A 17,201-nucleotide genomic window follows, 5' to 3' on the forward strand; every position below is an offset into this window, starting at 1 on the left:
AAGCATTTTCATGTTGGCTTCATAGGTCCAGACAGCTAAGAGTACTGTCTACATGTTAATAAAATCCCATTATACCAGAAAGGCCAATATTCAGAAATTACTTCTTTTAAACAATAGCCTTGCTGGAAAGAATTAAATGGAAGAAAAGGCGTTTTATTCAGGTTATGTGACTGTAAATTACTCTTGGCGAAACATTTTAACATATTTGATCTTCCAAAAATAAGACACTTTGTGTAAAGTGGGCCATTAGTGTTGTCAACTTTTTTTTAAGGCTAAAGAACCAAACTCAATCTAAATTTAATTAACATTTGCAAGGTGCCCTATTATTTCAACTTGTCCTATACGTATAAGAGAATGGATACGGTTTTGAAAAAATGTTTACTTATTTATTGGGGGGAGGGGCAGAGAGAGACGGAGAGAGAGAATCCCAAACAGGCTCCGTGTTGTCAGCGCAGAGCCCCATGCGGGGCTGGATCCCACAAACTGTCAGATCATGACCTGAACTGAAATCGAGAGTTGGATGCTTAACAGGCCGAGCCACCTAAGCGCCTGAGAATGGATACTATTATTGTTATACCCATTTTTAAAAAAAATGAATGTCCTAAGATGAGGGAAGTTTAGTTTCTTGCTGTATGTCCAATGTTAATGAATGCTCAAGCTTGGATTTGAACTAGGTCTGACTCTATGCCTGCTGTCTTTTCAGTTACTGGTGATTTTTCTACATATAGTGAAGCCACAACACAGGGCTGGAGACATGCTTAGGCATTGGGTGATGGTCTTTCATAAAAAAACACTCTAATTTTTCAGTTTCACCTACATATTCAAATTGTTAACGTTTTGCCTTGGTTACTTGGTTACTCAAACTTTATCTTCGGCTTTGATCAACCAAGCAGAGGTGAATTGTAGTGTGAGATTTAGGATTTCATTGGGATTGTCTTTATTTTAAGAAAAATGTTGACTCTTTTCCAATCCTTAGTCTAGGTTTTCTTTTTCACAGAATCTAGATGGTACATTGCAGCCAGAATTTCCCTTTAATCCCTTAGCGTTAGGAAAAGACATCACAGCAATAAGCAATCTCCATTATTTTGTAAAGTCTTATCGCCCTTCTGTCCTGCTCCTACTAATGACATACATTCTTACATGTTCTTCCTACGATTTCGAATTTACATTTGAGGCTGTTTATTTTATTTGGCGAAGCAACGGGTGGAACCAATTTTTAAAAAATGGAAAATGCCCTAGTGTTATGTGTCTGCTTATCCTTTTGTTCTGTTTCCTCTGCCGGGTGGATAGTTTTGGCCAAGAAGACTGGTTAAAGAGCTTGGAGTGTGACAGATTCATATTTGAGGCTGTCAGACTGGCCTCATTGAAATATCTGTTCTACGTTAGCCTCGTGAAAGGCCGACTTCCTGTCATGTGTGTGTGGCATGCTCCTTTGGATGCCCATAGTGTTTCCTCAGCTCTTCTTTTCCACTCTCACGTATTTTACTTTTGTTTAAAATTGGATCTAATTGGTTTGGTCAGATTTCTGCAAAAGTTTTAAAAGAATGCTTTCTTCTGTTGACAATTGTTGCGGGTCTTTGACTGTATAATAGAAAACGTTCACATGCATCCCTTTCTTTTATCAGCTGAACAGTTCTTGCAGATCATTTTAATTTTATATTATAAGGAAATCTCAAATTCCTTAGGTGTAAGTGGGAATAGTCAGTGCCCATTTCATAGGGTTTATGTGAGGCATTTGGTGCAGTCCCTAGTACTGTATATGATAGCTGCTTCTCCCTGCTCTGTATCCTTCTCTTTATTGACAGGTCAACAGTGTCTGAAACTGTGTTGAACACACACACACACACACAAGCACACTCACATACTCGCATACACACACACTCACAGAGTTCATATAGGATTCCTTAGAGATCAGAGGAATGGAATTCTATCAACTGATGAGATATTCCCATATGCGTTAAAGTTGCCTTGGCCTATAAACTATGGTGGAAGAATCAAGCCAACTAAGAAAAAGGAGATAGTAGTTATTGGAACCTTGGGCCCATTTTGTCAGTAAGTACTTACTGAAAGAACAGAGTTTGCATTTTGATATTAAAAAAAGAGAAATTAATATTTAGAACTTCTGTCTTTAAATCAGTCTGTATTACTTTATTTTTACATAGTATTGTTTTTCTTAATCCAAAAGTAATGTATGCTCATAAGAAGTCTAAATATTGCAGGAATATAGAATGTGACTGTAATAAGAGTTAACATTTATTGGGAGTGCATTTAAACACTTTACATGAGTTAATTCTTTTAATACTTTTAGAAAGTGAAAATCCACTAAAACATCAACCCCTCCCAGATTTCTGGATAACTCGTTGATTAAAGAGCAAAAGGTTCATTTTATGATTGGAAGGGAAGTCACCCTTTTTCCAAGTTAACTTCCTTCCTATGGAGAGCATACGGTAGCCTATTAAAGAGAGTAAAACAAAACTGTTGTAACCATACTTATCAAATCCCCAAATCGTTGCAATATATAATTTTCAAGAAAGGATTTTCTATTTCTACTCTCTTCCTGCTTCCTGTTCCTTACTCTAGGACCTAACGATTGAAGACTCTCATAGTTCAATGTATCACTGGAATTCAAAAGGATCTTAATGATCATCTGGATAAATGTTTTTCCCATCGTGTCCCTGAAGAATCTTCAGATTGAAAATGGGCTGCCAGCCACTTTGACCTGAACATCTTTGTCTCTTCATGATAGCTTTGAATATAAGGCTCTGTTTTAAGCTTTCACTTTAAAACAGGATTTTTTTTTTTCAAAATACTTGAAACCACTGATCTAATTTAATCTTTTCTCTGCATAGAGATATTCTTGACAGGTGGTTATCCAGACTTGAATCTTTCCAAAGAGAAAGACACCCTCCCCATTTTTGAATGTTCAAAAATTCTTCCTTACACTCAAAATATGCCTTCTTTTTCCTGTAAGACATAATTCCACAAGAGCCTCCCCAGATAGTTTTCTTTTCCAGGTGACCATGAAATGTATTTACAAAGCTATCCATATCATGTTCATAGGTGCCTGCCAGTAGGACCTCTGTTTCTTTAACAGAATCTTCTCTAGTGATAAGATTTGTAAGCTCTATTCAACGCTGATCAACCTCTTCTAAAGTCCTCTAGTTATTGATATTTTTCATCAAATGCCACTTCAAAACATAATTAAATATTCTAGATGTGATCCCGCCTGTGAGCAGTGTATTGAGACTTTTATCCAGTTTGATTTATGCTGTTTTAATATTAATATGGCCCAACAGTGTATGTTTCTTTTTTCTTACTTCTTTTTTTAGTAGTTGTTTAAAATGGAATAATGTTAAATTCATGGCTAATTGAAATCCTTTTTTCTGTATATATTATTGTCAAGGCACATCTCTCCAAGCCTGTATTTTGCTACTGATTTTTGAGCTGGAATGTATTTGTTATGTTTGTCTTGATTAAACTGAACCTTGCTCTGGGCCGATTGATGTTCAGTCCTAGAATTCCCAGCGGGTTCTCTATGGAAAGGATACCTTAGCCACATGTCACCCTTGCCTTGGAAATTCATAGCACATATTTGCATAAAAACCACTAAGAGGTACTGTTGTAAAGAAATCTATTTAACTTTGTTCAATGCAGTATTTATTTGAGCATAGAAAATTTTTCTTTTTCTTTTTTTCTTATTCTTTCTCTTTTTCAAGCATAAAATTTATTACATTACTTGGAATAATATTCCAGGAAACACTGTGTAGGTCTATTAGGAAGATTTTTAAGAACTAACCCTTCAAGGCAATTTAATTGTAAATTTGATTACCATGTTTCTTATAGTTTGATCCAGTTCGTTAGTAAAAATGTTAATGGCACAGGGCCGAGAAGGAACTCCTCACATATCATTAAGGACTCCTCCTTAACTTACGTAAATAGGAAAGAAGGGGTGTTCTTGGAATCATTGTATCTCAGAGTGTTGTATATTCTTGGGATGTTATTGTGATAATTTAGAATTTAGGGGCTGAACAAGAAAAGTTACCATTTTCTTATTTTATGTTTTAATTTTTTTTATTTTAGAGAGAAAGAAATAGGGCACGAGTGGGGAGGGGGGGCAGAGGGAGAGAGAGAGAGACAGAGACAGAGACGGAGAATCTTAAGCACGCTCCATGCTCAGTGCAGAGCTCCACACAGGGCTCCATCCCACGACACTGGGATCATGACCAGACCTGAAATCAAGAATCGGATGCTAAACCAACTGAGCCATCTAGGCCGTCAGCACAGAGCCCGATGAGGGGCTCAAACCCACAAACCATGAGATCAAGACCTGAGCTGAAGTGGGATGGTTAACCAAATGAGCAACCCAGGTGCCCGGGAATCCACTCTTTCTTCTGTGTTGAAAACCAGGATATTATTCCTCAACCTGACATTCTTCATGATTTATCTATCAGTTATTGTTAGTGGTTCCATAGAAAATTCTTTCAGCTAGTTATGTTACTTTGGGCTGAACAAGCTTATTATAGTGTTTATTACATCGTTTCTCACTATTCTTCATTGGTGTCTGTCATAAAGGAAACTTGGTGTTTATGGACAAAGTTGTATAAATAGCTGATAACTCATTAGGAAAAACACTAGATTTGAATACTCCAAAACCAGGCTTAAAAGTTAGCAGAACTTGATGGGGATAATGTCCTAATATTATTGTATTTTCATAATTTTACAAGTTGTGATAGTTTATTACTAGATCTTAATATCGATTTGCCAAGATACATGCCCTCAGATTGTTCTGTTTTGGTTTACAGGGATATATTTCAGGGAAACTTTTCTGTGGAGAACCTGTGTGATTAATATGTGAATATTGCTGTATAAATGGCCCTTGGTGGTCCTCCCCACTACATGGGTAAACAAGGGTGTTATTATATTAGGTCCCCTTCTTATCAACTTTGTTCTGTGACCATTGTATTCAGGAAATGTGAAGAGATACGCCATGTGGATGACAAGGATTCCATCTTCAAAAAAGTTTGAGAGTCACTAAATATGTTCCCCTCTTGGAGAGTCAGAGTATATTAGCATATTAAAGACTTGGAGAGTTCCTGTAGGATTAACAAGACAAAAAAAGCCTGTTTTTGTTTAATGCCATGTTTTCCAAATTTATTTGAATACAGTACACTTTGTTTTGTTTTCTCAAGTTTACTTGTTGACATTGTACTAAGTCACAACTAATGCAGCAATTTTTCAGTCCACATGTTGGTTTGACCATTGCTGCCTTGGTCTGGACCTCCTCCCACTGCTGCGCCCTCTTAATATTGCAGCCTCCTTTCCTGCAGCCAACATTAGGAACATTAGGTCTTGGAGAGAGCTTAAGTGGGAGCATCCAAATATTTTCTTCATTTGTTCACACATTCATCCAGTAATGTTTGAGGATACACCAAGGACAAAACAGTGGCATATCCTCATAGAACTTTGAGGATACCCGGAAGTTTAAATTATGGACTCCCCCTCCAAAGCATATGTCCTAGCTTGAAAAATAAGATATACTGAAAGAACTGTGAGGACCAGGAGGTACTCAAGGCCATCAGAATTTAGAAAATGAAGAGAGCAGCACCAGCTACGTGATCATGAAAGCTTTGATGAAAGAATTGGCACTTGAGGTGGTCCCTAAAGGTCAGCTTATATCTTGATGGGTACAAATATGGGACCCCCTTTCTAAGAAGAAGAAATGGCACAAGGGAAACACCATGATGGAAGGCCGTAAGGCTTACATATGGGACTGGGTGGGTGGTTCAGTTCAACAGACTGGAGGAGAATTGTAGGAATTCAGTTTTCATTAATTAGGACAATTGATCAAATTTTAGTAATAATATTATCTGCCAAGACAACTAGAAACTTCACTATAAAACTAGGAAGTTGTAACTTATGCGAGCTTTGCATATAATTTTGAGTTGCTGTCTTCTCTCCCTGTTATCATCCCAAGAGCCCAAGCAGTCAGTCTGAGGTGTGACTTTAAAAAGCCTTTAGTGGGGGCACCTGGGTGGCTCAGTCGGTTAAGCCTCCAACTTTGGCTCAGGTCATGATCTTGTGGGCCGTGTGTTCTAAGCCCCACGTTGGGCTCTATGCTGACAGCTCAGACCTTGGAGCCCACTTCAGATTCTGTGTTTCCATCTCTCTCTGTCCTTCTCCCACTCACATTCCATCTGTCTCCCTCAAAAATAAATAAAACATTTAAAAAATTAAAAATAAATAAATAAAAAGTCTTTAGTAAACTCAACCAACCCCAGTGGTTCTGAGTTTTTAAATCATGGAGACTGCTTAAATTATTGGCTATATGCAACAGTAAAACACAGACAGATGCAAATTACAATGCTGCCCAGGCTGAAAGAGTGCTGAATATTGATTTATATACAGTTTTATAAATGTGTGTGCTGTTGTTGTATATTTATTTCAATATTAAGAGTGATTTGTGTCCTTCTATGCTCCTAGCAATGAAAATCTTAAATTCCCTTTCTTTTGTAAGTACTAAATCCTCTTCATTCAAAATTAACATAATTCCTAATGATACTACTGAGAAAAGTGCAGAGGATTTTAATCTATTCTAGCCTTCCTTAAGTGTCTGTCCTTACCAGATTTGTAAATGATTTTACGCTTTTTTAATCTTCCTAGTGGCGGATGACATTTAGATATAGAAAGGAAGAAAATTTACCAATTGGTTTGAAAAAAATATCTGGGGCATGATGTGTTTAGTGGTGGCAGTAAAGGAATAAAAAGAAAAATTAGAGAAGACTTACTTTAAATTACTAATCTGGGTGATAAAATTAAGGTCATGTTCATGGTATAACTTAAATGTGATAATATCTCATTTTTACTCTTGGTCACATCATACATGTATGTATTAGTAAGTTGTGTTTTACCATGGTCCCTGTAGAGTGGGGAGGGGGAGTTTGAGAACCCCGAAACTACAGAGAAATAGATTTTGATGGTCACTGTATTTCTGTGAAATATACTTACACCACTTTTGTTCTGATCTTACAGGAAGTCAGAACTTCGCATTAACAAAGCATCACTGGCTGATTCTGGAGAATATATGTGCAGAGTGACCAGCAAATTAGGAAATGATAGTGCCTCTGCCAATATCACCATTGTGGATTCAAATGGTAAGAGATACCTACTACATCCTGTTTCTCAGTCTGTAAGAGGAGTGATCGAGATGTGTGGTAAGAGTTGTAATATAAACTTGTATGTTAAATCTTCCTGTGAACAAATAAAAAACATGGAAGGAAAACCATATCCTCCAAGTATCTTGTGTGTCTTCCATGAAATTCTTCATTCCCCAATTTGATATAAACCTGAAATACACATAGATTTTATTTTTTGACTTCAATAAGGTCATGAACGGCAGAAACAGAAAGAGGTTATACCTCTTCTTTAAATTTGTCAGGGACGGCTGTCAAGTCTTTGGCTCTATCCATAACAGAATATGTACATGTATATATATGTGTGTGAGTATTTATATACAGAATACATATGTATATGCAGGATATGTATATTACATGCATATGTATGTACATATGAATATTCCAAATGAATATATGTACAGTGTATGTGTGTGTGTGTGTGTAGGCATAAAAGAATACAATCCTGACTCAGTCTTGGATATTTTAATGTTCTCCTGCGTGTTTTTAATACAGCTGGCTCTAGGTAGTAGGAAGTTAGGCCTATCAATTTTTTTTAGGCCTGTTAATTCTGAAAACAGGAGAGACTTAGAGGCAAAGCATTTGCTACCATGTTGAGTCGACTTCTGCTTCCCTGAGAACAGTGCCAGGGAGATTTGTTAAGCAAATGGAGGCCTCGGAGGTAGAAGGTACTGCTTCCCCTCCAGCAGCTTCTCTGAGTGATCTGAAGAAGTAAAAGCATCACAGCTGGTGGCTGTCTGCTCATGATACCCCAATACTCCGCAATTTGATGGAGTCACCTCTAGAAGCTGATGAGTTAGCAGGGAGCGTCTCAATCTCTTGAAATAATAAAATGTGACTTCAAAAACCCTTTGGTGCTTCTTTTTCTTTTTGCATTATGGCACTTAACTACTGCCCACACAAGCCCTGTCATCTGTCATAAAGCCAAGCCTAATTACACTGCTCTGCTCTAGGCAGGAGATGAGAGAGAGTGTCCGCTGTGAAGGCCTCGTCTCTTAAAGTGGTAAGGTAAGAATGTGAGGGACGAGTAAAAATAACTCGAGGGTCACCTCCACAGGAGACTGATGTAGTTTGTGTCCGTTGACTTAGTAGGATAGCGAGAGGGAGTAAGATAAAAATATGGGACGGAGTTGGGAAAGTTAATTCCCAGCCTTCTCTGGATTCCCCACTGAACTGCTCTGTCGCAGGGTAATCAGAGTTCATTACTTTAATCTTAAATACCTGCCTCCACAGAGAGTAAAGGACAACAGTGAAAAGTAGTTTCCATTACTATTTTTAGGAGCTGCGTTTATAGTTTAAAATGTAAAAGCCATTTAAAATTTATATGGGTAAATATAGCATCACTTTACTTTTTAATCAGCACAGGTTAAGCAGTAAGCATGCCGCTGGCATTATTTTACCCCACATGGAATTTTATAGGATGCTACTTGAAGCACAAATTTAAAAACCTATTTCAGTGGCTTATTCTTGTTTTTTTTTTTTCTTATTGTCCCACGTTTAGTAGCTTGTTCTCAGCTTGTCATTGGCTTGGTTGAACGTGTCTCCTTGTGGTAAATGCTATTGAATTACGATTTTGACACTTGGATTAGATTTGTAGAGCAATGTATACTATAAATTCCCAAGAAAATACAATTAGAGTAAGTGTCACGGTCTCACAGAGTGCTTACAGTACTATTCTATTATTCTGTGTTTTCTGATTTACAGGAGTAAGCAGTGAATTATTTACTGCTCTATCATTCCTGGCAAAATCCCATAGGGTTTAGTTTCTTATTAATTTTGGGGTGCCGAATGATAATACAGCTTTTTACATTTCTCTCATAGGAGAGACATCCAACTCATTTTTCCATATTAATTCCTTCAAGAATTGGCTGCCAATTTGAATATTTAATGTTAACCAATTATAATGTAGAGAAATGAAAGTTGGGATGTTTTTGATAATCAGCTTTTTTTACCTGACAAGAGGAAAGAGAAATTCACAGAATATTGTAAGGAAGTGATTCTTAACCAACTAAAATTCATTATAGAATGGGGTCTTACTGGCTTACATAGAGCATCTGAAGGAGAATAAAGAATCTCAATTACAATGCAGGATGGTCTGTTTTGTTTTCTTTTTTTTTTTTTTCTTAGAAGCCTAGAAATAGTTCATCCTTATCCAACCTTCTCATTACATTTTAAAAGGTATGGAGACTTAGCATGTGTCTGAAAACGGATACATTCAGGATCACGAGATATTTGGTAGCAAAGAAGGACGCCAAACCAGATTTCTTATATTCCTGGTCTAATATGGCTCACTCTGTACCTGTGTGTTTGTGAATGTTTAAGTAGATTCTTTGGTGTGTGAAGGACAAAAACTGACGGAAGGGTGTGAGACATAAAGCACAAGGAGTTCTATGGGGAAGAACTGGAACTTCATTGTTACTGGGGTTCAAGGAGAAAAGTGAACCCAGGGCATATCTAAAAATTTAAGTGACAAGGGTTTCTGAATCTTCTCTCTAGTATTTCTGCCTTTGATGTGCCTCAGATACTTTCTTGATTCTTCTACTTATCTTCTCACCTCTCTTGCTTTCAACTATGCCACTTTATATTCTGAACTCTAACCTGATTGTGATCCCACTTGGTCATTTCTTCATGACTCTTTTTAAGGCATTCTTTCCATTTTAATTCCTATTTTATGATTGCTTTCTTAGTTCTGAAGCAGATTCCCCATTGCAAGCATCTGATTTGCAGAACTTACTGTGCCAGACCATATGGAAAGACCTAGAGAGCTTACCAATTATCTACCTTCTGGTCAAGTGTCTGCTCTGGGCTCACCACTGGAGAGTGAAATGAAACATGGCTTCCTAGAAATGCCCCTCTCCTCAGAGGCTGTGGACCTGTGTGCTGTTCATCAGAGCCTCTGGGCCAGCAGCCACCATGATAGACGAGGCCAATGTGTTCGGCAATATCAGGAGACTCTCTTTTCCTTCTACCCCTCAGTGGCTTAGTGGCAGCACAGCCAAAAAGAAAATAAGTGATCATTCTGATCCTTCAGCCTCTTCTACTGCTCTGCTCTCTGAATTTGCTATATTCAGACCAATTCTGGTTATCAAAGAAGTCTCAGCTCAGGTTGGGAGCTCCCTGGGACTCAGATATGTAACCTTTATGTTGTCACATCCCTGTGTCCTTTGAAATCTGGGCAAACATTGCACATAAACACTCTTTCAGAGAGAAAAAGAGCACTCTACTATGGTTATAAACTGCCACCTGGCTAAACCATCTCTTCCTAAATGTATTTATGTTGACTTGGGCTGAGAGAGTGGAATTCTCAAGAATTTCATTTTCCTTTGGGGCCCTAGAAAAAAAGTTTAAAAAATAAGAGCATGTTGTCAAAATATCATATTGAACTCCCCTTGAGATTTTAATTTATGTTTTCTATAAAATACTAGTAATTTTGTTGATTTTGTGTTGTCTCACTCATCTCTCCCGTATTTAAGTACTTCAGTACTAACTATGGTCTGGTAATTTCTACACAGGTTGTCTTGCTGAAAGATCCTGGTTTGCTGCTGTGAACTAATTATCCTAATCTCATCCTATGCAACACATTCCTTGTGATTTACTGAAATTCCCACATGGGTACCTTCTTGACACTGAGATGTTCAGAATGTATTTTGGCACGAGATTCTAGAGGAGATGGCAGAGGTTTGGGGGAGATCTGCCTGAGACATTGTTTTCTTTTCTCCCCAGAAAAAAAAAGTGAAAAATGTAGCAGGATGACCTTGATATCTGATACTACTTTTAATTCCATTAACACAGCTTTATAACTATCAGGAAAAAAAATTGGCTTAGACCATAAAAGTCTTCCATCCAATATTATGAACTTTCTGCAGTGAAAGTCATTGTTTAGATTTGCTTAGATTAGCAACTATGAAATGACAACAAAAACCCAAGAAATTCTCCTTGAATTGTTATAAGCTTGAGTGAAATAATGACCATATTTTCACTATTTTCAAGCATTTAGAAAAGAATATATATGTAGCCAATCATTTTGTTAAGCTACGTTTTAGAAATTTATGTTGTCTGCCTTTTTCCATTGTCTTTTCAGTCCTATCTTATTTGGAAAAAAGAATTTGCCATACTGTAGACAGACACACACCTGTGCAATCTGCTCATTAATTTTTGGATTTTGTGAGTGTAATAAGTCCATTGAGCTTTCTTGTAAAAAAGAATGTCACAGGGCACCTGGGTGGCTCAGTCATTTGAGAGTCTGACTCTTGATTTCGGCTCAGGTTGTGATCTCACAGTTGTGGAATCCAGCCCCACATCTGGCTCCATGCTGAGCGTGGAGCTTGCTTAAGATTCTCTCTCTCTGTCTCTCTCTCACTGCCCCTCTTGCTTGCTCATTTGCGTGTGCTCTCTCTTTCTCTCAAAAAAAAAAAAAAAAAAAAAAAGGATGCCATAGGCAGCCGTCATTACATGATGCGTTAGGGTAGATTCCTTTCATTAATTCAAATATGGCAGCTTACAAGGCCACATATACTATGCCTATACAGATTATACACTGTATGTTCATTTTTATTTGCATTTCATTTTGCTTGGTCTTTATATAGGAAACCTTAATTTCACAATTAATTCTTAGCTGAGGAGCTCCATGAAAACTCCTGGGCATCAGATTAAGGAAGAGAGTAATAGACCTAACTGGTTTTCAAATTAATTAAGTACTGCAGTCTTTAAAAGGTTAATACAAGAGAATATACATACTAATCAATCATATCCTCTACTAGATTTTCTTTTTTTAATCAGGAGAAAAATTATTTGAGTGAGATTCAAGATCCCATAGCAACATTGGGCTCATAGCAATAAATTTGCTGTTTCCTCTGAGATGAACGAAAAATATTATGTCCACAAAATTTGACTAGTACATCAATGGATCCTTTAAAAAATTGGCTCGTGTGGGTAATAGGCTTAGCTTCCCCCTCTCCCAAATTGATGGTGGTGTTGAAAATGCTGTGATATTGGTAAATGAGCTGTAGTTACACTGACAATAATATAAAATGTTTTGTAATTTGTAAAGCAGTCCCCATGTATGTTGTATCGTATTGTATTTCCATGAAGACTAATAAGGAAGAACGTCATGGGTGGAATGGAGAGATCTTTCCAATGCATAGTATCCATTGTGTCTCTCCAGCATTTATTCCTCTTAAGAGGAAGCTCTCGTTACAAGCAGGAATGCAGACACTTGAGGATGTTCCTGAAGTCATCTTCACTAGTGCCAATAAGTGGGCCCATTGTCAATCTGTAAAAAGATGACTTCATCATATGTTTTGTGCACACAATAAGAACCTGTAGTTTTAGAATAACAAAGAGTCACAGAAATGGATATTTAAATACATACAGGTATATCATACATATGTTTGTATATATGTACATGTGTATTTTGCTAAATAGTTATATGCAGTATATTGTGCTCATGGTGAAACCTCAAACAAGTCATGAATACGTAATAATTAGAAAAATTACTTTCCAGAAGGTGTCATTTTTCAAATGCTGCAACGTTTTCTTGAGACCAGATCTGATTTATTCAAAAAGCATTCAAATATTACAAATACACTAATGTTCCTTATGTTTACTTACCTACACAGCCTAAGTTGCTCAGCTGTGTTCAGTTCCTGATAATTCTAAATCCTCATTAATTTGCACTAATGAAGGGGATGTCCTTTATAAATTAACAAACTTAATATACCAAATTACTGTAGGAAAAATATTTTGCTTAAGTAAATATCAGGAAGATTGCAGGACTTAAAGGTTTTAAAATTTGTAGTTGTAACTATTATTTTCAATCACTTATAACAAAAGATTGTTTTGTAAATCTATTTATTCTACCCGAAACATGCATAAAAATGCTTGCTGAGTGGTTTTAATTAAAAAGATTAATTTTTCTTATTAGCAAGACTCTTTTAGTGTGGAAGTATACAACTTCCTAACTTGCGTTTCCCCCAAGATAATTCGGAAAGTTTTTATTTGGAACCATAATCATTAAAGATATTTTTAAGGTCTCCAGGGTAAATATCTAATTTTAGGAAGGGAGATTATTATTGTTATTATTATTTTTAGAAAGTGAGGTTATTTTAAGTTGTCTCTGTGTAGATAGATTATTGTGGTAACCTCCTGTTCAGGTATTTTTATGTAACATTCAATTAAAAAAGGAAATGTTATGGTTAACCTTTCCTCTAATCTGAGATCTTTCATGCTGGAGCTAGAAAAGTACTTTTTTTTTTCTTGGAAGGTCATAGTGGACAACTACTTGGTTTGTCAAAAATAAATTTGAAGAGTCTTGATATTCATGCTGGGTTTGGGATTTCTGCCCAGTTCTTGTGACCCTGAGCTTACTACTTTAATCTGGTTGTTGTGTCATTGATGGGTCCCAAAGGACAGAATAAGGAAACATCTCTCCTAACATGGGCACTTGCTTGGAAACATGGATCTTATTCTATGTATTTGTAGAGAAAGATAAATGTTGTGAATCTTTGATTAAAATGTTCCTCTCAGATTCAATTTTCCCCAAAGAAGAATAATTTCATTTTCTGCAGCCTACATCAAGAAAGTTAGTTGTGGCCATGTTATAGACAGATATGGCCATATTACCAACACAGAATATCCTCTATAATTCCTGCTGCTTGAAAAAGTCCAAAGGATATCATACACCCTCACATTCTGATTCCTTTCTCTTGATCCCATTTTTCGTGAGCAGAAGAGGCAACGTAGGCTACTTTGGCAGCTTGATAATAATCTCACACCTTGAATGGTCTGTCCTAATGTTTGATTAGAGAGGACCATCCAAACTTATTTTCATGAGAAAGACACTTTTGGTCTCATCAGAGCCATATTTCTGATCTTTATATGTTCATATTTCACCCAGTGCTTATTCTTAAACATCCCTGCTGAATCTCACATGAAATTTCTTTCCCTTCTCATTCCACAAAAACGTTTTATCCCTATAGAAGCCTCTGAAGTTGAAGAAATATTGCCACTTAAAATTAATTCCTGTTGCCTCCTGGACTAGTCCCACCATGGAAATTCTAAATGGCCATATTCATATTTAAAGGTGATCGCATTGATCAGGAACATTTCTAACTCCATGATTAATAGATTCGAATGTAAAATGATAACATATATGACTTTAGGATTTTAGTAGCTACTAGTAACTTTTGTGATGTATATATATCGCAACAGATTCAACTTGCCTGTTTGTCCTGGTTAGTAAATAGTAAATAGTGAAAGGTCATTAAGTCATTTAACAAGAATTAAACAAACAGTGAAGGTTGAACGGTACTCATTACTGCATCACTACATCTTTCCATGCCTTACTGAATATACTAGATCTTGACAACTAAAACCCTTTTCAGAAGGACAGAAAGAGGACAGAATTGGTTAGACAATGTAATCGTCCTTTGTTCCATTATAAAGGCAGTCAACTGAAAGCATGTCAAAGTTTGAACACTCTCATGATTCCCATGATAATGGTGTGTCCAGAAGGATACAGTTTCTTCTTCATTCCCTTGGGCTGAGAGCTGCCTACTTCCTCTGTGCCCTGCCCAGAGTAGCTCTAAGTCTCTCCGATAAGGCGCCCCTCTTGATTACCATTGGCAATTTTCTGTAGAGTTTGATGCCGGAACTTGATGACTTTCACCAATCCCAACTAGAAATATCGCTTGCTTTTGTTTTTGAACAAAAATGTAATTCTCCAAAGATTCATAACTTAAAAATTCTGACCACAGCTTTGATTCTACATCTTGTTTGTTTGTTTGTTTTTTACTTCTGCTATCTGTCTTCCTTTCTGAGAAGGAGGCTCCTTGCCTTATAGTCTCCATCACAGACGGGTGGGGGCAGAGAATTCTTACGTACTCTAGCACGGCTCATCTCGTGCTCTTTGCCCAAGAAAGAAGAACTACTTCTCTGGACAGTCTTTTTTTTTTTCTTTTTTTTTTGCGCTTCTCACTTTCAGGGCGGATAGAGCCTGGGTTTTCATCACCCTCTTGCAATACTTTCTTCCTTTACACTCTTTTGGTTTGAAGGCAGGCTGTGGAAGTGGCTCCCGGCCTCCTGATTATACATCATAATATCCTATCACCTTTTCTTTTTGCAGAGATCATCACTGGCATGCCAGCCTCAACTGAAAGAGCATATGTGTCTTCAGGTAAGGAAAATAAGCTCCCCAAATTTTACTAACCAGAACGACAGACATAACTGCTGGCTGTGTCTTCTACTAATCAGAACCCTGTCTGCATCCAAATTGCAACTGTTCTTGCTTTCTGCTCCAGTATTTTCTCCAGTTCGTTTTCCCTCTTTGGATTTTACTAAAGGAGTACAGTTTTTGCTGTATTCCTGAAGTTGGGCCTGAAAGGCATGCATGGGAAAAAGAAATGTTTAGATACAACTTAGTGATGTTAGAGCACTAAAGAAGGCATCTGGGTTATACATTCAGTTTATATAATCTTTATAGGTGCTTCTCTTAGCTGCCTCTGTTCTCTTTCATCCATCACAGTTCAATCCTGAAGAATGTGTCCGTGTCTAATCTCTGACCTCTGGGCTCCTAATGATCAGTTGTGGGTCACTGAACTTACAGAAAACACTGTTATAAGCCTGAGTTTTTCAGATATTTTGCTTTTTTGTTTGTTTGTTTGTTTTTGTTTGTTTCTTACTTGCCTGTAATATTTGCTGGTAGCAGTTAGAGTCTGAGCAGACATTAGTTACTTATAACCCAATTCTACTACTGTACTAATGCATGTATACTCCTAATTCATTGATTTTTCCACTAGCTGTGAATTTAATCTGCTGTGAATTTAATTTTTTTTTTCATTTTTATTTTCCTCATCCCCCATTATTCTATAGTTAACAGGACCTTGGAACATTTAAAAATTCACATTTAAGTAGAAGCAAGTTTTTAGAGACCTAGATTCAAAACTCACTTCAGAGGTATAACGATAACATGTTTTGGCATGATACTTCACAGGTTACAAAGATTTTTGCATCTCATTTGGTAATCACAACAGATGTGTGAAACGAGACATTATTTTTCTTCTTTGTACAGTTGAGAAAATTGAAGCATTAGAAATGTTAAGTCCTATATCTCTGTAAGTAGGAGAGCAGACCCTTTCAGCTCAGTATTAGTTCTCATTACCCCATGTTTAATGTTTTGGCATCATTGATTCCCTGCATTATGGCCTGTACCTTGTTGAAACTCTAGGAGGCCATATCATCGAACACAGCCTTTTTTTTTTTTTTTTCTAACTTACCTTCACCAGTTCCTCCTCTCCCCTTCAAGCCATTGTTCAGGATCATTAGAGCTAAATTTCTCTCTACCCTAGACTGCTTTGGCCATGTTTAGGGCACATTTATGTGTTGTTCATAAAGATGTACGTATGTGTGTTGTAGGGTGGGATGATCCTGGAGTCTAAGAAGGTTGTACTTTTCTGAGTAATAGAAAGAAAGAGAGAGAAAGTGAGAGGGAAGAAGGCATGGAGAGAGAGAGGAGGAAACAGAGAGGTAAAAAGAGCAACAAAAAGAGAAAAGTTGTTAAGTTATCTGAATTTTCTTCCCCTTCCATTCAGGCATTTCTTTGCTGGAAGGGACTTCGCTGTCTGACTCCGGTAGATGCCGTTAGGAAGCTGGGCTTTTCAGTTTATGTGGTGCTTGTCTTGGGAATTTGCAGTGACTGTAACTCTTATTTTCTGATATATGACTTAAATCTTTATGACTTTCTGGCTGCTGAATTTCAATCCCTCTTTGATACTAAGTTGTTCTTCTTTCTGACTAATAAAAACCCTTAGGTCCCATGCTTTTTTCCTGCATGAGTTGTGTTTTATGCTCTGTCTGTATTTAAATACCAGTTTTCCTTCCCTTATGCTTGGTACCTAAGAGACTCTTGCTACCATACATCTCCAATGATTGTATATTATGAATTTCTTCAGCATGTGTTGTTTAATCCTAACATAATTGCTCTAGTGGATCTTGCATGGACTTTATTTAGCACCA

General features: G+C 37.0%; 1 protein-coding gene across 5 annotated transcripts in view; it reads left to right on the forward strand.

Moving 5' to 3' along the window:
- Window positions 1-17,201, forward strand: part of NRG1 (neuregulin 1) — a 1,106,314-nt gene that overhangs the window by 939,483 nt on the left and 149,630 nt on the right. For 4 of the 5 annotated variants that reach the window (XM_042934482.1, XM_042934485.1, XM_042934486.1 and 1 more), the window contains exons 3-4: window positions 7,030-7,151; window positions 15,313-15,363. In XM_042934482.1, the coding sequence (XP_042790416.1) occupies window positions 7,030-7,151; window positions 15,313-15,363 (173 nt within the window). The remainder of the gene's footprint in view (window positions 1-7,029; window positions 7,152-15,312; window positions 15,364-17,201) is intronic. The other variant, XM_042934493.1, reaches the window with a different exon arrangement.

This window comes from Panthera leo, chromosome B1 (assembly GCF_018350215.1).
Source record: "Panthera leo isolate Ple1 chromosome B1, P.leo_Ple1_pat1.1, whole genome shotgun sequence".
Classification (NCBI taxonomy): domain Eukaryota; kingdom Metazoa; phylum Chordata; class Mammalia; order Carnivora; family Felidae; genus Panthera; species Panthera leo.